Raw genomic sequence first — 21,286 nt, 5'->3', positions numbered from 1 at the left:
ATATATTGGCAAAAAGACGCGTGCTACATGATCAATCCCTGAAGCGCATGCACAATGGCACCCTATTGTGCAAGAATTTTATTTCTTTTCCCGTCAAAGATAAGTTTGGTTTGCTGACGCAGGACTGCTTTTCCCGATAAACAAGGAAGGCCTCGAGTATTTCACGCTCTTCCTGATCTGTGCTACAAGTAATCAGTCGAGTCTCATCAATGAGCGGCACGCAATCGTTCTCACAGCGCTTGCAATGTGCCACCAAGTGCCCAGACCCCGATGGTGCCTCGACAAGCAGCGTGTGCTCCTATAGACGAACGTTGATACACCGTCCAAACTGGCTGGTGTAGCAACTTCCGCATGAAAGCGAAATTCTGTAAACCCCATTTGTCTTGCACTCCACATAAGGCAGTTCATTCTTAATTGGACAGGGTGTTTTTCTGCGAGTGGCGCCACTGACAACTTTGCAATGTTTCCCGAGTTTATCCAGTGCCATGAGCACAACTCTGGGATTGCATTTCTCCGCCGCCGTTTTAAGGCGGTGTGTCAGCTGGTGAATACAGGGCAGTGCCACTCACCTAGCCCGCTCATGAGCTTGTCGCGCAATCGTCAACGCCTGCTCACCAGCTTTAACCACTTTTGTTAGACCTTCAGCCACGGATGCCACAAGTTCCCTAGGGAACCCTGCCTTTGTCAGGGGAACTGCCTTTATATGTACAGGCGGTTCGCCTGTACATATACACGTACCTGCCTGTACATGCATGTACGTTAATGACTTTCTGATTGTCGCGGCCATTGGTCAAGAGAGAGAGAAAATGATAAAAGAAAGGCAGGGAGGTTAAGCAGGACCTCCCTGCCTTTCTTTTCTCATTTTCTCATTTCATTTATTTTTCATTCATTAATTTTTTTCATTTATCATTTTATCATTTTCTTGACGATTGGTGAAGAGGTTCGAAACAAGGTGGTAGTCCAAATGACGTTAGCTGTTCTGAGTCATGCCCTCAACGTCTGACCTTCACCCATGAGCTTAGCAACGAGGATAGCCTATAGTTCTTGGATGTTCGGTTTCTCTTCAGCGACTCGCGGGTTTGTTATATATACCAGCCAAGGTCGAGAAAAAAGAAAATGAAGTATACTGAATTTTCAATTCACTTTATTTCAACACGAAAATGTTGACGACCGCGAACAAGAAGCCTTTGTATGGCTTGACGAGGTCCGCAGCCCTTTTTAACAGGCAGTGACAGAGCATAACGTGAGCTGTTACATATTCAGCTAGAATCACCTAAGTCCCAATAACATGAGTGACAGACATAACCTACACGCACACACATACACACACACACACACACACAAACATATATATATATATATATATATATATATATATATATATATATACACACACACACATATATATACATATATATATATATATATATATATATATATATATATATATATATATATATATATATATATATGTGTGTGTGTGTGTGTGTGTGTGTGTGTGTGTGTGTGTGTGTGTGTGTGTGTGTGTGTGTGTGTGTGTGTAAAATGAATTCGAGTGAAACAATGTATATATTGACACGTGTACTTGTCTTCATCGGGCGACCCGTTTCACCGCCTCACAAATGCTATCGCACAGCGCAGGACGCTTTTGCATGTGTCGAAAGTTTCTGGAATGTTATCGATGGTTTAATCCACTGTCTGTAACCGAACCTTGTGTAATCTGATTGCATGTGTGTAGCAATGTAGAACTTTGCTGAAGGCACGCCGGTCCCAGCGATTACTCTGGAACATTCGACGACTGATGTATAAAAGCCGACACGCTTGACCCGTTGATCAGATTTTCGACGATCGCCGACTGTGTTCGTCGCTGTCGCCGTTCTTTGAGTGCAGCCTGTTTTACTGGGTGAACTTGTGCCCTCAAAAACAGGGTTCACTCAAAGAACGGCGACAGCGGCGAACACAGTCGGCGTTCGTGGAAAATTTTGTCAACCGGTCAAGCGCTTCGGCTTTTATACATCAATCGTCGAATGTTCCAGACTAATCGCTGGGACCAGCGCGCCTTCCACAAAGTTCTACATTATTCGCGTCGCGCACACATGCAATCAGATTACACAAGGTTCGGTCACAGACAGTGGATGGAACCATCGATAACATTCAACAATCTTCCGACGCATGCAAGCGCATCCTGCGCTCTGCGATAACATCTGTTAGGCGGTGAAACGGGTCGCCCGATGAAGACAAGTACACGTGTCAATATAGTGCATATAACACCCACGTACAATTGAAACTGAGAGAAAAAAGAATTAACGCTAATTACGAATGCGCATTATACATATATGAAATCGATATTTGTGTCACACAATACATACTGCAATGCACAATTCGGCAAATACACTGTTACCAAAAACACAATTTCTTTCCGCTTGCAGAAGTGAAGAAAACACAAGTAAAAAGCGCAATATTGAAAGTTATACAGTGTAGATATTGTTTAGACAAGACGGTAATGTAAAGCACAACATTTGGTAGGTGTAGTTGGCCCTTGCCCGTGGCATGCCCCAGATTTCGCAAGTGCGCGTATTTAGCTTCCCATCTCTGCGTTTTATGTTCGAGATTTTATTTAACTTGGTATTATTTCTGTTAATACCGCTCTTATACCGGTGAATGAGTGTTTGCTCATAAATATCAGGCATAGGAAGTAAATTCAGTTTTTTGAAAAGTGGGCGCGTATGTGTGTCGTGGAGTACATCCAGAATACTAGGGACGCCCTTCTTTTGTATTCTGTGTAATGTGGTGATAAAAGTGTTGTAATGCCCCAAACAAGATGGCAATAGGTAATTTGACTGGGAAGCAAGGACTTGTATAGAAGAAGCTTGATGCTTTTCGGGAGAAAATATCTTAACCTGCACAAAATTCCACTCACAGGGGATATTTTAGCAGCGACTAACTCCACATGCAAGTTGCACGGCATATGTTGTTCGAATACAACCCCAAGGCATTTAACAGTAGGTACAATCGGAATAATAGAATTATTAAGTTGTAATGTTAAGTCTGCAGCGACATTACGATTTCTCGGTCTGAACTGAACAGCTGTTGTTTTCGTAGTAGTTATACTAAGTGAATTTGCGGTGTACCACGAGGACAGTTTTGTTAGTGCCTCATTTCCGATACCGATAGCATCTGTGGAATTCGGTGCGGTAGCCAGACTAGCTGTGCCATCCGCGTGCATAATAAATTTCACATTATTATCAATAGTAACTTTCTTTCTTTCTTTCTTTCTTTCTTTCTTTCTTTCTTTATTGATTTATTTAGGACAATGAACTGATTGCCCTAGGGGACACGGCTAAAGGCAAACATTTGCCTGACTAGGCCGTGCCACCCGTACATTGGCAGCAAAATGGCAGTGGCAGGCTTTAAGGAGGTCACACATGAAATTAAACTAGTACACATTTTCTAACACTTGAGTACACAATTCGCGTAAGAAGAAAGAAAAAAGGGGGAAGTCTATAGTTTTCTAATCACTTGAAGAACAACAAGAAAAAAAAAAACATGTACGAAATTTTCTATACCTGTAGTTGAAAGGGTAAAGTTTACACAGTTTTCTAAGAACAACAACAAGAAAGAAACATGTACGAAATTTTATATACCTGCAGTTGAACATTTCTATTAGACTTCAGACAGTAATAATTCTTTTACCGTTTCCTTAAAGCTTTGCTTTGAAATTCCAGAATTTAGCAGGCCTAATACCAAGGGGTAGTCGTTTAGAAGGCAAGGAAGTGCAACTGCTAGTTTTTGATCTCCGTATTTTGTTCTGCAACGTGGTTTTTCTATCACAGTTTTCCTGAGGTTATAGCTTGTCATTCTGCCATGGTATTTGCTTTGGAAGGAACATTTGTCTTCCCAGAATTGCTGTGAAATTTCGAGGAATAATTTGTAAGTGTGAAGTTTTGATGCTCTTAATATTTTATATTTGTTATAGTATGGTTTAGTGGTATCAGTACGTTCTAAGTTACCTATCGCGCGCAGTGCGCGGTTTTGGAGTGTTTGAATTGATCTTAAGTTAGTTTGTGCAGTGGTTGAGCAAACTAGAAAACAATAAGTTAATCGAGAATGTATAAGCGCGTTGTGAATATTACGCTTCACATTTATCGGTAGCAAATATCGCAACCTGTTTAGCACACCGGCAGCACGAGCAATATTTTTTCTAAGAACGTCTACCAGGACATAGTTTCATGGAATATTATTCCTAAAAATCTGGCTGTTGGTGCCTGTTCGAGGTTGACCTTCTGAAATTGGAGTGTTAGCGGAGGGTGGATTATTGTTCCTTTTGATTTAAACACTAGATACTTAGTTTTAGTTATGTTTCATTGGAGTTTATTCGCATTTAGCCACAAGCTTAGTTGCTGTAACCAGATGTTAGCTTTCTCAAAAAGATTTCATATTTCCCTTCCTGAGAAGAACACGTTAGTATCATCCGCATATAATATAATATTGAAACAGCCTTGAGTATTGACAATATCATTAATATAGAGTAAAAATAAAACAGGCCCCAAGACGGATCCTTGCGGCACGCCGTACTTAATGTGCTGAATTTCGGAACTAACTCCATTTATTGTTGTGTACTGTGTTCTAGAGGTGAGATAGCTTTTTATTAAGGATAATGCGACACCACGAATTCCATAAAGAGGTAGCTTTTTCAAGAGGACATCATGTTGCACGCAATCGAAGGCCTTCCTAAAATCTAGAAAGATACCTAGAGTTAACATTCGGTTTTCTATGTTGTCAAGGATTTGTTCTTTTATTTCAAGTAAAGCGGTTGCTGAAGATTTAGTCTTACAGAAACCATATTGTTCCTGAGCTATTATTTTATACGTGTTTAGAAACTCGCAAAGTCTTCTATTAATTACATACTCAGCAATTTTCGCGAACGCAGAAAGAGCAGATATTGGCCTGTAGTTATTCATGTCGTTACCTGGGCCACATTTATGAATGGCAGTCACCCGGGCTAGCTTCATCTTATCTGGAAACACACCGTTAGAAAGAATTAAGTTGCAGATATGTGCAAGAAACATGCTTGCAATTTCACTGACGGCTTTCAACGGCTTCACTTTTGTGTCATCTTCACCTGAAGCACAACTGTCTTTCAACAATAAGATTATAGTCTGTATCTCGTGCTGTTCAGTAGGCGCCAAGAACAACGTAGAAGAACATCGAGTTAATATATATTCCGTGCAAGAGACCGGTGTATCATTTTGTGACGACGCACCGGCATCAATAAAATGAGAATTGGAAGTATTTGAAACCTCAATGTCTGACAATTCACTATGCTGCGTCATTAACTAAGTAATTAATATAAATACAAAAAAAGCAGAGGCCCCAGGATACTTCCTTTTGGTGCTCCCGCGTCAACTGGCTTTAAATTCGACACATATCGTTCTATGATTACTTGTTGCGTATGGTGTTGAAGATGCGACTCTATTAATTCAAGAAATATGCCACGAAAGTGATAATGTTCTAGATTGTTGAGCAGTGTAGCATGATTTATAGAATCGAACGCCTTCAAATAATCAACAAAGATACCCAGAGCACATAATAGCTGTTCAAACGACTGCAATGCAATTTCCTTTTGAGTAAGTAAGGCAGTTTCTGTCGAATGCCCTTTCACAAAGCCATATTGCATACTAGTGATAAAGTCGTGTTTCATAAGAAACGATGTGATTCGGGCATGTACTAGTTTTTCTATACCTTTAGAAAAAAGGGGAAAGATGATATTGGTCGGTAGTTCGTAACATGTTTTTATCACCACCTTTGCGCAAAACTGCTACCTTCGCAACCTGAAGTCATTCCGGGAATAAGCCCCTGGAAAATATTGTTACGTAAGAAGACCCAGATGAAAATCTATATACAAGTATATTTACAACGTATTACGCCGCACTTGGCCGAGAGGCAACAGCCCGCGCTAGCCTCCAATCGTCGTCGTCGTCTTCTTACTGCTCGCCTCTTCGTCATTGGTAACACTACTCCGTAGCACTGCCCCCGGCGGCAAAAGCGCCGTCCCAGAGCGACTAAAGATCGGACTCGGAAGCAGTGTAGTAGGCCTTGAGCCTTCTGACATGCATGACATCACTAGATGCCAGAGGAGAGGATGAGGTTGAACCCTCAGGAGCAATTTCGTAAGTCACAGGCGTCACCTGGCGCAGCACGCGGTAGGGCCCTGTGTATCGCGAAAGGAGCTTCTCTGAAAGTCCGACGTGACGAGAGGGCGACCACAGGAGCACGAGCGCACGAGGCGAAAACTGTACGTCACGATGGCGGGCGTTGTACTGACACTGCTGAGTGGTTTGTGAGGCCGTCAGTCGAGCACGGGCAAGCTGGCGTGCATGGGTGGCGAGAGCGATGGCGTCGCGTGCATACTCACTTGTTGAGATCGAAGCAGGAGGAAGTGCCGTGTCAAGGGGCAAGGTCGGTTCGTGACCGTAGAGTACATAAAAGGGAGAAAATCCGGCGGTGTCGTGCCGGGAAGAATTATAAGCAAATGTGACGTAAGGAAGGGCAATGTCCCAGTCGTGGTGGTCCTTGGAAACGTACTTGGACAGCATATCGGTAAGAGTACGGTTTAACCGCTCTGTCAGGCCATTGGTTTGAGGATGGTATGAGGTAGTCAGCTTGTGTTGAGTGGAGCAGGAACGTACAATGTCGGCGATAACTTTCGAGAGGAAGTTACGACCATGGTCAGTGAGCAGCTGTCGCGGGGCGCCATGAAGAAAGATAATGTCACGCAAGAGAAAGTCCGCGACGTCAGTGGCGCAACTAGTAGGGAGAGCCCGCGTGATAGCGTATCGGGTGGCGTAATCCATTGCGACGGCTACCCATTTGTTCCCAGAGGATGACGTGGGAAAGGGACCGAGGAGGTCTAATCCAACACGAAAGAACGGTTCCACAGGGATGGTGATCGGCTGGAGATGACCGGCAGGTAGCATCTGAGGTGTTTTCCGACGCTGGTAGGTATCACAGGCAGCAACATAGCGTCGGACGGAGTGAGCGAGACCAGGCCAATAGAAGTGGTGGCGGACGCGGTCGTATGTGCGGGTTACCCCAAGATGTCCTGCAGAGGGTGCGTCATGCATCTCAAAGAGCACAGCCAGTCGTAGATGTTTTGGCACGACAAGAAGAAGATCAGATCCATCAGGAAGGAAGTTCCTTCGGTACAGAATGCCGCCCTGAAGGACATATCGGCGAACGAATGCGTCGGTAGGTGTAGAGCGCAGACGCTCGATAAGTGCTCGCAGCGATAGGTCTCGGTACTGCTCATCGGCGATGTTAGCGAAGGCAGACACAGAGAAAATGCCGTTGGCGGTACTACTGTCGGCGTCGTCAGGCTCGTCTACCGGGTAACGAGACAGGCAGTCAGTGTCCTTGTGTAGTCGGCCAGATTTGTAGGTGACAGTATATGAATATTCTTGGAGGCGTAAGGCCCAGCGACCAAGTCTTCCTGTAGGATCTTTCAGTGAGCATAACTAGCAAAGCGCGTGATGGTCTGTGACAATGGAAAAGGGTCGGCCATATAAGTATGGGCGGAACTTCGCAACCGCCCAAACTAGGGCCAGACACTCACGCTCAGTGATGGAATAGTTGCGCTCAGAGGGTGAGAGGAGCCTGCTGGCGTAAGCGATAACACGGTCATTGCCGCGTTGGCGTTGTGCCAGTACTGCGCCAATTTCGTGACCACTGGCATCAGTACGGACTTCTGTAGGCGCAGAAGGATCGAAATGGTCCTGAAAGGACGGCGTTGTGAGAACGTCGATTAGATACGAGAATGCAGAGGCCTCGTTATCGCCCCACTGGAAAGGGGCGTCTTTTTTCGAAAGCTCGGTTAGTGGTCGTGCTATGGCCGCAAAATGTTTCACGAACCGGCGGAAGTAGGAACAAAGGCCGATGAAGCTGCGCACATCCTTGACACACTTCGGAACAGGGAAGTGCGTAACAGCATGGATCTTACCTGGGTCCGGTTGCACTCCGTTCGCGTCAACGAGATGCCCAAGGGCGGTAATCTGGCGACGGCCGAATTGGCACTTCGATGCCTTCAGTTGCAGACCGGCGCGACGAAAAACGTCCAGGACTGCCGAGAGGCGCTCGAGGTACGTAGCGAACGTTGGGGAGAATACTATGACGTCGTCGAAGTAGCACAGGCATGTGGACCATTTGAAACCGTGAACAAGGGAGTCCATCATGCGTGCAAAAGTGGCAGGAGCGTTACATAGACCGAACGGCATCACTTTGAATTGATAAAGACCGTCCGGAGTAAGAAAAGCAGTCTTCTCGCGGTCGAGATCGTCCACGGCAATCTGCCAGTAGCCGGAGCGGAGGTCAATAGAGGAGAAGTAGCGAGCACCATGGAGGCAGTCAAGGGCGTCATCGATCCGAGGTAAGGGATACACGTCCTTTTTCGTAACCGTGTTAAGGTGCCGATAATCCACGCAAAAGCGCCATGACCCATCCTTCTTTTTTACCAGTACAACAGGTGACGCCCATGGACTACATGACGGTTCTATGATGTTCTTGGCAAGCATTTTGCGAACTTCTGCGTGAATAACTTGACGCTCAGCCGGTGACAATCGATACGGGCGGCGATGAATAGGAGGGGCATCGGCGGTATTAATGCGATATTTAACAGCTGTAGTTTGGGCCAAAGGACGATCGTTAAAGTAAAAAATATCGTTGTAGAAAACAGAACACGGTAGAGCTCACGATCGTGCTCGGACGGCATGTCGGGCGCAATCATTTTCTGTAAGTTGGCGATGGTACAAGGCGTCGACTGCGATGGTAGAGGAGGATCGGCTGAATTGTCGTCTACCTCAATAGATGCTATTGAGTGGTCCTCGAATGAGCAAAGCTGGGCCAGACACATCACGCGTGGCAGCACTTGTGTCGTCAAGCCAAAATTGACCACTGGCAGGCAAACTCAATTCGCCGTAATAGATAAAACGGTATGAGGTACCGTGATCCCGTGTGTAAGGAGGACGTCTTGCATAGGAGCCGCGATATAGGGACCGTCGGGCACTGGTGGGGATGACACTAGGTCAACGCAAGTCAGTGCCGAAGGTGGCAAGCGAACGAAGTCGACGGAACTGAAATGGCTGGGGTGTGGTTCAGCGGGATCCAGAACAGGCAGGTCAAGGCGGAGAGTACTGGCGGAACAATCGATAAGAGCAGAATGTGCGGAGAGGAAGTCTAAGCCGAGGATTATGTCGTGGGGACAGTGGGCGATGACTGTGAATAGCACAATTGTGGAGCGATCGGCGAAGGAGACACGGGCGGCACACATACCAATTACGGGGGCTGTTCCGCCATCGGCGACGCGGACAACATGCGTCGTGGCGGGCGTGGTTATTTTTTTCAGGTGAGTATGAAGGTCAGTGCTCATTACCGAGAAATGCGCCCCAGTGTCTATGAGAGCAGATACAGGAACACCGTCGACTTGCACGTCAAGAAGGTTCAGATGAGAGGGCAACGTCAGTAGAGGATTTGGCGGTGTAGGCAGCAATGCAGCGTCACCTCGAGGCGCTGCATCATCTAGTTTTTTGGCTGGGAGCGGCGTCCGAAGGGAGTCGGCGAAAAGGAGCGACAGGGCTGGAGAGAGCGAGATTATCGTCGTTGGGGCGAAGGTGAACGAGAATAGGGGCGGTTCGGCGCAGGAGAGTCAGTGGTGGCATTATCGGAACGTGCGGCATAGGGACGAGAAGGGCCACCTGAGGGGCGAGAGTAGGCAGTATAAGCAGACCTGGTCGGGGAAGTCCAGCGACTTCGACAGTGCCGAGAAATGTGCCTGATGCGACGGCAGTGAAAACAAATGGGCTTGTCGTCAACAGTGCGCCATTCAGATGGGTTGTGGAAGTGTGGTGGGTAAGAAGATGCGCGACGGGGTGGAATGGAAGAAGCCGGATGAGTATCAGGGCGATGGGCCGAGCAGATGGTGTGAAGGCCCATGTTTTCGAACTCCTGGCGGACAACTGCCTGGATCAGGCAAGCCGTGACTGCAGGTGCGTTGGTGGGGCTGGCGTCGAAGGCAGTCGGATAGGTGGCCTCAATCTCACGCCGGACGATCTTGGTAATATCGCCAGTGTTGTTGGGACGAGGAGCGTCGGTACAGGAAGATGTCCCTGGGGTGCTGGGGAAACGGCCAAACTGCTGGTCGATACGTCGGCTTTTAGCGAGTTCCAGGCGGCGGCACTCTTTTATAACAGCATCCACCGTCGCGACGTTGTTGAATACGAGCAAGTTGAAGGCGTCATCGGCAATGCCTTTGAGGATGTGGGATAGCTTGTCTGATTCAGTCATGTGTGCATCAACTTTGCGGCACAGAGCCAAGACGTCCTGAATGTACGTTACATGGGGCTCTGTTGACGTCTGCACACGGCCGGAGAGCGCCTTCTGCGCGGCAAGTTGGTGACTGTAGGGGTTGCCAAAGAAGTCTTGGAGCTTTTGCTTGAGCGAATCCCAACTGGTGGGCTCATCTTCGTGCGTACGAAACCAAACTCGAGGTGTGCCACTGAGGTAAAAGACTACGTTGGCGAGCATGATAGTAGGGTCCCACCGGTTGTTGCGGCTGACGTGTTCGTACAGGCTGATCCAGTCATCGACGTCTTCCCCATCTTTTCCCGAGAATACGCCAGGATCAAGGGGAGCGGGGAGAGTGATGTAGGTCGTCCGAGTGGCAGCAGGTGTCGGAGCCGGCGGAGTCGGGTTGTCGTGACCGGGAGCCATGAAGCTAGGCTCGACGTACCGTCCACTGCGAAGGTCCGTGACGAGGTACAGGGAATGTCCACCTCCACCAGATATGTTACGTAAGAAGACGCAGATGAAAAGCTATGTACAAGTATATTTACAGTGTATTACGCCGCACTTGGCCAAGAGGCAACAGCCCGGGCTAGCCTCCAATCGTCGTCGTCGTCTTCTTATTGCTCGCCTCTTCGTCATTGGTAATACTATTCCGTAGCAATATCAAGTTGCATATGTGTACTAATGCACGTAGAATCAAGTCCAGGACATGCTTAATTGGCATGATCTCGAATCCGTTGACGTCACAACATCTGCTGTGTTTGATAGACATAAAAGTAGCAAATACCTCATTTTGCGTAGTAGGCGCTAAATATGCAGATTGTCTAGTCGTGCAGCCAAGATAATTCACATAATTAGGATCATGAGTATTCTTTACTAAGGTTGTCCAATAGTTATTAAATATATTGGCGAGCGTCTCATTTGATAAAGCTTTATCATTTAATGTGATTTCTGTTATATTCGTGTTCATATCTTCTCGCCCAAGAAAACCATTAATACGCTTCCAGACAACATCAGATTCCTTTATTACGTCATTATTGATCAAATGATCCAAATACTGTCTCTTCTCTCTACGCAAAAGACTATTTGCTTTGTTCCTTTGTACCTTAAATTCATGCAAACTTTTCCCAGTCCTGGTGTCAACAAATGTTTTGTAGAGGCGGTTTATGGCACGAATTTCACGGACGCAGTTTTTATTTATCCATGGTTTTTCGCCTTTACGTGCCGGTTTAAATACTTTCTATTTGAAGCATTTATCATAGGTATCCTTGAAGCTAGCGGAAAAGTATTCATAAGCAGTTTCTGGATCACTGGTACCCATCAGTTCTGACGAATCTATTAGCGATATTGCGTCGCGAAAAGACTTCATGTTTTGGCTTTGCATATTGACATCACGAACCATTTCTGGGAAACGGTGTTTGCGTGTTGAAGATGAACACTGGGTCATGAAAAGAAATATTGGACGCCGATCACTTATATGAGCACTCACAACATCAGTTAAATGTTAGAATGGTGGATGCTGGTTATGAAGACGTCAATCAATGTCGATGTATCTGTTGAAGCACGAGTCGGACTATTTATAACATTTTCAAAACCATTTGATTCGATTGTCTTGCTAAGTTCTTCTCGAGGAGTAGAAGCCTTTAAAAATCAATGTTTAGGTTGTCTTCCAGAATTAATTGGGAACCGTTATCAGTCACCCAGCATGAGCATTTTTCCATAAAAGAGAGAAAGTTGTGCGTGTTCGATCCTGGTGGTCGATAGAGGACGCAGGAAACATTATCATTGCACTGAACAGTTAGTACTTCATAATCTAACGTAACAAGGGAAAAGGGTGCAACAATGTTGCAACGGAGCGTGGTTTTTGCAATTAACATAACGCCACCTCCTCTTCGACATGACCGATTCATAAAGTAATGTTGCGTAGCCGGGCAACTTAAGAACTTCCTATTCACATTGATACCATGTTTGTGTCACCATCACTATGTCACGAGGAACCAAACGTAGCGATGAGCGCACGAATCTGTTCCTCTTTAATTCGGCCCACTGATTCGGCCCACTGCAAATTAGTAAAGACCGGGATTACCAAGACATGCTTACGTGCTGCCCTGGACAAGTCCTTCTCGCACAATGTTCATGAAAGAGTACATATTATTACGATATTATCGGGAGATACTCAAGAGACGAGCCGCCGCGAGAACGACGAAGTTGGTCTGTACCTTGGCGCGGGCGAGTGTCGGCCTGGCTGTCTGGCACCAGTGTAAATAGCCTTTGCCTGTGTAAATAGCCTGCCTGTAAATACAGGCAGTTCCCCTGACAAAGGCAGGGTTCCCCAGGGAACTTGTTGCGTCCGTGGCTGAAGGCCTGACAAAAGTGGTTAAAGCTGGTGATCAGGCGTTGACGATTGCGCGTCAAGCTCTCGAGCGTGCTAGGTGCGTGGCACTGCCCTGTATTCACCAGCTGACACACCGCTTTAAAACGGCGGCGGAGAGAGGCAATGTCCGAGTTGGGCTCACGACACCCAATAAACTCGGGAAACATTGCAAAGTTCTCAGTGGCGCCACTCGCCGAAAACCACCCTGCCCAATTAGGCATGAACTGCCTTATGTAGAGTGCAGTACAAATGGGGTCTACAGAATTCCGCTGACATGCCGAAATTGCTACATTGGTCAAACTGGTCGGAGTATCAACGTTCGTCTATAGGAGCACACGCTGCTTGTCGAGGCACCATCGGGGTCTGGGCACTTGGTGGCACATTGCAAGCGCTGTGAGAACGATTGCGTGCAGCTCCTTGAAAAGGCTAAAGTGATTACTTCTAGCACAGATGAGAAAGAGCGTGAAATACTCGAGGCCTTCCTTCTTAATCGGGAGAAACAGGCCTGCGTCAGCAAACCACACTTATCTTTGACGCCAAAGGAAATACAATTCTTGCAGAATAGGGTGCCATTGCGCATGCGCTTCAGGGATTGATCATGGATTGATCAGGGATTGAGCACGCGTCTTTTTGCCAATATATTTGTGTCCACCTGAGAATAAAGCCAGCTGATGTCTAGCGCTCGATGCGCCTTTTCCGTGTTCCTGTCCGTGTCCTTTTTTACCCGCTAGTGCAATATCCCCTTATACTTCCTATGAAGACGAGCCGCCGAGGTTGCCGATTATCGCTACAGAGGAGCGTCCATCTTCAAGACAACTCTTAGAATCTTGACGTATCAAAACGACTAAAAACGCGATTAACCGGACACGGGGTAACCTCCCCGAGGTAAACTCGGCGCCACCTAACACATAAATAATCGCCCCTTCTTGCGCTAAGGTCAAGGGACGCGTAGGCGTCTCGCAATGTCGGTCAGTATGTTTGATTTCCTTTTGAACCATGGGAGAGTGCCGGTTTGTTTGGCAATGTATCATGCTCACCTGACGAATTTTCGGCGAACTTTACACTATCGTGACATATTGTAACAAGTTCCAGAAAAACACCCCGATGCGCCTCCAAGGCGTCGTGGCGAATCGCAGAAGGCAACGAAATGTGGGCCTCAGCGAGGCGTGAGAATTAGTTGCAGAAATGGGCAAACATGAGCGACACTGCCTTGATTAGCGCAGAACTTGGCGAAAATCAAACACATTGCACCGCAGACTCCACAATTTGGGGAATCGATTCACCTTGCATCTTGCCAAAACTAAAAAGCATCGTGGCTCAACCAACTGTCGGCGCTACGGAATACGAGGTCGACGTAAACGCGCGTCAAATGCGGTTCGAATAAGGCATGGAATCAGTGAATAATGTACACGAAGAAGACATAAGAAGAGACAGAATGCAGATATAACCAACATTCATTCATGGAATTACATGAAGCATCGTGTACGTCGGCTTTGTCTTCTTTAACGTCCACACTTGGTTGGCTGTTTCTTTCTTCGCTACACAACGATACCAAATTGAGGCCCGTGGTTAATGCAGTTCCAAATAAATCAGAAATATTTGTGTTACGTGTATTTCTTCAATGCGCTTTTAGCAAGCGACGCTGTATGCTGACCAAAGTGAAAAACTTGTCACGTCAAAATGACGTCACTGCATGCTTGCGCGTCTAGATTGCAGCGCTGTTTAAAATCCCGCCTTTCTCCTACGAGTGGGTTTGCGTCCAGCTGTGCCTATCATTCCGTATATCTCGACCTTCAGCGCGCTGTTGGCAATCGTTTGCTTTCTTGCGCTCTTTCGACACGCGATCGAAAGCACCGCAATTCAGATGCGCGAGTACGCAGTGACGTCATTTTCTCACATTTCGCTGCTTTCTTCAAGCCCGGAAAAATGGCTTCTTGGAAGAAACTTTACTGCGTGCTCCTCAGCACGCGTTATACGTTTTTTTTTCTTTTTCATACGACTTGCGCTTTAAAAGAAATATTGGTAATTTTGCTTAAAGAAATGGAAATAGTTCGCTAACTAATCTCACTTGAAAAAATAACATACCTCAAGAAGACTAAGAACAACGCACAGTTGATCTGATTTCTCCAGAGGTACCATTCTAATCATAAAGTTAGGTTCTAGTTACGTGGTACACCCATAGGAGCCCTGCCTGGAGAAACTTTTTTTTCTCTTGTTGCTGTCGTCCAGACTGAAAGACCTGATGGATAGAAACGTAGCCTCTCCTGGCTGCAACACTTGCTGCGAACTGTAAAAAAATAAGCATTTCTGTCCCCACTGACAGCCTTCGCAGCCGTCTTGCCTCGTGACGCGTGGTTGTCGCTGCTGATCCAGTTCCATCCACGCAGTGTGCGGCCCCCTAGTGGCAGTGCCGAGTGTACAAAACTGCTGGCACGTGCCCTTGAAAAGGCTGAAAGCGGCGGCGTGCTCATCACCGGAAGCCCGCGTTGGGCAACCTTGGCTTCCCCAAGGCAGCGTAAACACAGTCGCGTCGCCACACCTGTCGCTGGCGCCGTGCGAGCCGGACCGAGCGAGAGCGACGATGCAGGTCGGTGAACCGGTTTTCCTCCTCTAGCGGAAATGTGAGTCTGGGCAGCGTTCACTTGCAGCTGACGCTGGAACGCGCATGGTGGCAGCGTGCACTCTCGCGTTGTGATGGCCGGCGTGTGGGATCGTCTCGACCGGTTCGTTTTATAACTGGCTCAGCGGCATTGAAATTCGAGTGGAAATACCGCGACACTGATGTAGACAAAGCCACCGGTAAACACAATCGCCTGTCGGCATAGTTGCTAGCAGCCGTGTCGTACTGCTGCTGAACGGATGGTTTCGATTCTTGGGAAACGTGTCTCTGATAGAGGCCTATTACGACAACAGCTCCGCGCTGTTATTAGACGAAAGAGGCAGGCATAAACACGGTAAATATTTTACCCAGGACACGTAGGAAGCCAAGCGGAACTGGTCTGCACGCTATCGCTGAAGGTTGCTTGCACACTGTTCCGTCAGTGTTTGTTCGTGTGCAAATAATGGTGCTGCGATTTCAAGCAAATTCGTCATGGTACTTGAGGGCAACAATAAAATAAGTGTAGTGGCAAAAACAATATCCAGGGGGTGGCAAGGAACAGCCAACGAGGGATAAGAGATGGCGTTCCGATGGCGGTGATTACATGATCAAGGAGACCAATGAGTAGCAAGGCGACGCACTGCACCGTATAATCGATCTCCTGGTTGAGTTCCGTGAACCCATGAAACCGCTAACGAACGGCTTTTCCTCTAGCCTCCTTTCACATTGTAATGGGATAAACAGAAAATCCTGATTTCACTGTGAGGCACGCCGGGGGACTCCCGATTAATGTCGACCACTCGGGGGGACGTGTGGCAGCGCCGCCACGCTGTGCAGTCGACGCTCGGTCGCCGGAGTGTGCGCCCGTCAATTTGACCCCTGTAACAGTTGGGCTCTAGTAAACGCACTTCTGCGCAGCAATAAAAGAGTTCCTGCTTAAAATCCCAATGTGTAATGTTTACCCACGAGAATGTCAAAAGCACCCCGACTTTATCATGCAATATCACATTATATTAAACGCATTATTTAATTTACTTGAGGTGTCTACGCAGCGATGTCACGAGGAATACCCAGCCGCACTGGCCATGGGGCCATGCTTTGCCAATCCTCCAAAAGGGGCGATGTGCCACTGTGACAGAGTCCTTAAATGTAGCGTCGTGCTGCCTCGACGTTCTCGTATTCCTAATCCGCCTGATCAATAATTTTTTTCTTGTTTTTATTTGGAGAGGGGGGGAGGGGGTTACGTGCCGAAACCACTTCCTGATTATGAGGCACGCCATAGTGGAGGGCTCCGGGAATTTCGACCACCTGGGGTTCTTTAACGTGCACCTAAATCTAAGTACACGGGTGTTTTCTCATTTCGCCCCCATCGAAATGCGGCCGCCATGGCCGGGATTCGATCCCGCGACCTTGTGCTCAGCAGCCTAACACCATAGCCACTGAGCAACCATGGCGGGTGTTTTTATTTGGGCATGGATTATGACTGGTGTAGTGCATAAACATATAAACTGCATGAAATTAAAGTTGCGACCATTGTGGCGGATGAGCGTAAATATCGCATTGCGTTGCACGCTGCATAAACATAAAAGCAAACACAGTCGTACGCATCGCCGTTGGTGGTATATTACAGCGGAGCTGTATATGGCTAGCCGATTCGTCCGTCCATCTGTGGCGCCCCCCCCCCCCCCTCGGTGCAACCCCATGTGCATGGTCGAAAAAGGAGAGGCGCGCGATTAGCCAACACCCCCTAAATAGCACAAGGCCTGTTTACTCCCATCCATGACGTCACGCTACCTGGCCCGAAATTTCCATTGCCAAGGCTGGCGTGATGACATCGGTGATGTCCAAACCACTGTTGCCTACTCGGGAGCAACCCCATTAGATTCTATGCCAGTGGGGCCAGGTAACATGACGTCATGGATCGGAGGGCTATCTAGGTGGTGCTGGGTGAGCTGCGCCTCTAGTGATGCCGTTGCTCTCCGTCGCAGCCGAACGCGCGCGCAGCAGTGTCTCCCCGGCTCCGAAATGGGTAGGCCACGCGTCATACGTACTCCTGCTGAGCTGGCAGCTTTCGACGAGCAACGCCGCGAGCAAAACGGGGAACGAGCTCCTCTACGCTGTCCCGATGCTGCAGCCCGGGCACAAGAACAGGCTCGTGCAGCCGAGCGCAAGCAGGAACGGGACACCGAGGCTCCGGCAGCCTATCAAGCCGTCGTTTAGTGAACCGTCGTGATTAACTCACTGATGAACACCGGGGCCACACGTTTCAGCTTCGCTGAGTCACAATCTGTACGGAGTGCTGGGGCGGTAATTTTTATGAGTTATTGCACATTGCTTTACTAAAGCTTGGCGTCACAGAGGTTCGAGCATGTGCGTTAGAACTGCATATATTTCTTTCTTGGTTTTAGCTCAAACCCACTTGCACGCAATAGCACAATCAGATATTCGGTGCTAGAGGTGGTATTCTAGCCTGACCGCACATTTACAAATAGCATTTTATTTATAGGAGCAGAAAGGGTAAGTGTCGTTGAGTGGACACGAGAAAAGTCTTGCGGCGCGCATAGAAATGAAGAAAAATAAGCTGCAGGGAACCGGTAATTGGGCTAGTTACGTAAAGAAAATAAAAGGACTAGACATCTGTATAACATAAGGAAGCTTAGTACGTTAACAATTTGGCAGTTTCACCCGAACATTGAAAACGATAGCAAATCTTTCAGTTGTGGTGGATTTCCTCCGACGTTGTTCTATCAATACGAGGTGGCGACTGTTGGCACGATGACGCGCAAGACCAGGTCTTGCGGAGAAGCAGCAGCTCCTCGTAATCGGGGCGTGATGACAGCGGCTCCGAGTTTCCTGTCACTCAGATGCATGGGCATTAAACTTGGCGCCACAGAATACACAGCAATATAGTGAAAGTTGCACGTGGCGCAATTTTGCGTTGATCCTCAGGCGCATAGCTTCTGAGCTGAGGCCACTAGAGCAGGCGACCGTTGCCGACGTTATTCGGTGTATCGTAGTTGCACGCTCCTCAAACCCCGTGTTATGCGCTGTCATGCGAGCAGAGCACTTTTGTTTTGCGAAAAAGATGGCCGCGAATGCGCCGTGGTAGGGCTCTGCAATTGCTTTCGCAATAGCACTGCAATAACACTTGGGAACACATGTTCGAAACTAGCTGACTAAAAGTTTACAATCATGCGCTCGCCGCGCCATTCAGTCTCGAAATTGATCAATATTCTCTCTAGTTCTGTTCAGTGTTGTTTTCTGAATACGGGCTATTATCTAGCAGCCAGCTGTTTTCGTCTAGCTTTTACACTGGACGCCTGGTCATCGCTATAAGCGATCAAGAACGTTTTCTAAAAAAAATAAATCAGCGTTTGAGTTTCGAAATGCCCAGCAGGGCCATAAGAGAAATATTGAATGTGTGGTTTTTATTGGCGCAAGGGCCAGGTATTTCCAAAGAGCCCCTAAGAAAAATATTAGCAAGCGGCTTATCGTTGCAATGGCCAGCTGTGGCCGGGATGGTGTACGTTCTAGCTTACGCAAAACCCGAGAATCACAATGTGTCATATCGCATGTGACTCCAGTGTGGCGCTACAATTGTACTACGGTCGATCAGCGGGCCTCGTATTCACTGCCAGTGCTCTCAACCACGGCATGCTGTCGAACCCCGTTCGTGACCCATGATTCCATATGTGTTCCGCAGTCGTCCCAGCAAGCAATATCCGCAGGAAACCGTAGGGCGTGCGACCTTTCTCTAAGTAAACACACCATCGCGCTAACTCGCCGCTCTAGGTGAGCGTTATCTTGATGTCGGCCAAGCTTTTGTGTCCTAACATAATGTAGATACTGATGTGTGCATACACCTTCACTGCGGTGTCACTAAAACGATCGGGGCCCACTGTTAGCACAACATCTTGATTGGTATGTGCCATGGCTCTTCATTTTTGCTGACAATCAACTTTGCTGACAAAGAAACGCTTTGTTGGCAGTAGATTGAGCGTGGGGTGCGTCAAATCCTCCAAGCGAATAATTGGTTAAAACATGTTGACGGGCTAGTTGGTTAGAATCCATGATAGTGTATAAGCATGACTGAGCTGCTTGTTCTCCGCAAGACCTCGTCTTGCGCGTCATCGTGCCAATGTGTCGCCACCTAGAGCTCGTATTGATAGAACAACGTCGGAGGAAATCCGCCACAACTGAAAGCTTTGCTTTCGATTTCAATCTTCGGGTGAAACTGCCAAGAATTTTCAACGTACTAAGCTTCCTTATGTTGTACCGATGTCTGGGGCTTTTTTATTTTCTTTAATAATTAGCATAACTACAGGTTCCCTGCCGCTTATTTTTCTTCAGTTGTCTACTCGCCGCAAGCTTTTTCTCGTGTCCACACAACGAACTTATCCTTTCTCCTCCTGGGGATAAATTGCTAGAAAGCACTGTCTCTGTGTATCTGTTTGTTTCTACGTCCATGTTCAGCCACACTTAATCACTCTATCATGGAAGCGAATACTTGATTGAATTAGGGTTACAATGTGTCGAGGATCGAAATCTACTAACTAGCTTTCAGTGTTTTGCAAAATATTCACTGAGGTAATTTCAAATAGTTTTCAAATATTGAACAGTATAAACAACCATTTCTTTAATGAGTCAATTGGGAAGTCTGCAGAATGTAAACGACCTTTTGATATGTGATTCGTAGATTATGCAAGGAACTGAGAAAGCAAGCATACGTAACAATATTAGGTTATATAATGTGCGTAGGCTCTATACCTCAAATGATTCAAAAGTGGAGAAATACTGATTCAGAGAGGTGTCAACAAACAAACAAGCCCTCCATTGTAGCTAATTTCATGTGTCCTCTTATAAGAATCCATGATAGAGTATATAAGCGCGACTGGACGAGGACGTAGAGAGAAACAGATACACATCCTTTCTACGTCCTCGTCCAGTCGCGCTTATACACTCTACCATGTGTATCGTAATCTGTATCTAATCTGCTCAGCATGCAGCGCGCTCTGTGTTCATGGCACGATACGCCCCCATGTGATAAGGGCGTTACCCGCCTGTTCACAACGTGTATAAAACCAGTGCTGAATAAACGCTGGGACTCACTTTTGCCCAGCAAGTGACACACGACGTGTCGTCGTCTGCTCCACACGATGCATGGTGTCAGAAGTGGTTAGCATGGCAATGCACTTCCTGCACGACGCGTGAAGACCAGCGATCCTGTGGCGGAAAATGGATTTCCTCAAAGCACCGGAGCCGCTCCTTACAACAGGCGACCTGCGCAAGAACTGGCAGCTCTTCAAACAAAGGTTTGAAATTTTCCTCACGGCGTCAGAGGTCGCAGAAAAGCCTCGGACTGAGTCCAAGAAGACAGCGTTGCTTTTGAGCGTCGCGGGCGCAGAGGCCATTGAAGTCTTTAACACCTTCACGTTTGCAGCAGGCGAGAAGAACGACGACTATGCCACAGTGGTGAAAAAATTTGATGAGTATTGCATTGCACAGACCAATGAGGTTCACGAGCGGTATATGTTCAGGAGAAGAATCCATGCTGCTGGCGAACCAGTGGAGCATTTCTTACGAGACCTGAAGAATCAAGCACGTGCTTGCAACTTTGGAGCTTTGGCGGAATCGATGGTCAGGGACCAAATTGTGTTCGGGATAAATGACGACACGGTACGTGAAAAGCTCCTCAGGGACAACAACTTGACCCTGCAGAAAGCAGAACAAGCCTGTAAAGCAGCTGAAGCATCAGCAACTCACAAGGAAATGTGGAACCAGGAACACCAAGTGCATCCTATCAGCAGGACTAGCACGAGCCGCGAAAACCGAGAACAGACACGTTATGACTGCCGAAACTGCGGCGGAAAACACTCCCCAAGAAGGTGCCCTGCTTTTGGAAAAACGTGCCGGAGATGTCAGCGGAAAAACCACTTTGCCAGATGTTGTAAAGCGACGGCAGTTGTTGGCGAGTTGCA

The 21,286-nt window shown here is 47.4% G+C and overlaps 1 protein-coding gene across 6 annotated transcripts in view; it reads left to right on the top strand.

Annotated features, from left to right (window-relative positions):
- The window catches only part of LOC135921904 (peptide transporter family 1-like), a 785,940-nt gene that overhangs the window by 367,905 nt on the left and 396,749 nt on the right, over nt 1-21,286 (top strand). Inside the window, exon 1 of one of the 6 annotated variants that reach the window (XM_070531436.1) lies at nt 15,171-15,296. The exons of 4 other annotated variants lie outside the window; for them this stretch is intronic. In XM_070531436.1, the coding sequence (XP_070387537.1) occupies nt 15,291-15,296 (6 nt within the window). In that variant the 5' untranslated portion in view covers nt 15,171-15,290. Of the gene's footprint in view, nt 1-15,170; nt 15,331-21,286 lie in introns of those variants that run through there. One more of the 6 variants, XM_070531437.1, reaches the window with a different exon arrangement.

Source organism: Dermacentor albipictus, chromosome 1 (genome assembly GCF_038994185.2).
Source record: "Dermacentor albipictus isolate Rhodes 1998 colony chromosome 1, USDA_Dalb.pri_finalv2, whole genome shotgun sequence".
NCBI lineage: Eukaryota > Metazoa > Arthropoda > Arachnida > Ixodida > Ixodidae > Dermacentor > Dermacentor albipictus.
This window is presented reverse-complemented; position numbering and strand designations above follow the sequence as displayed.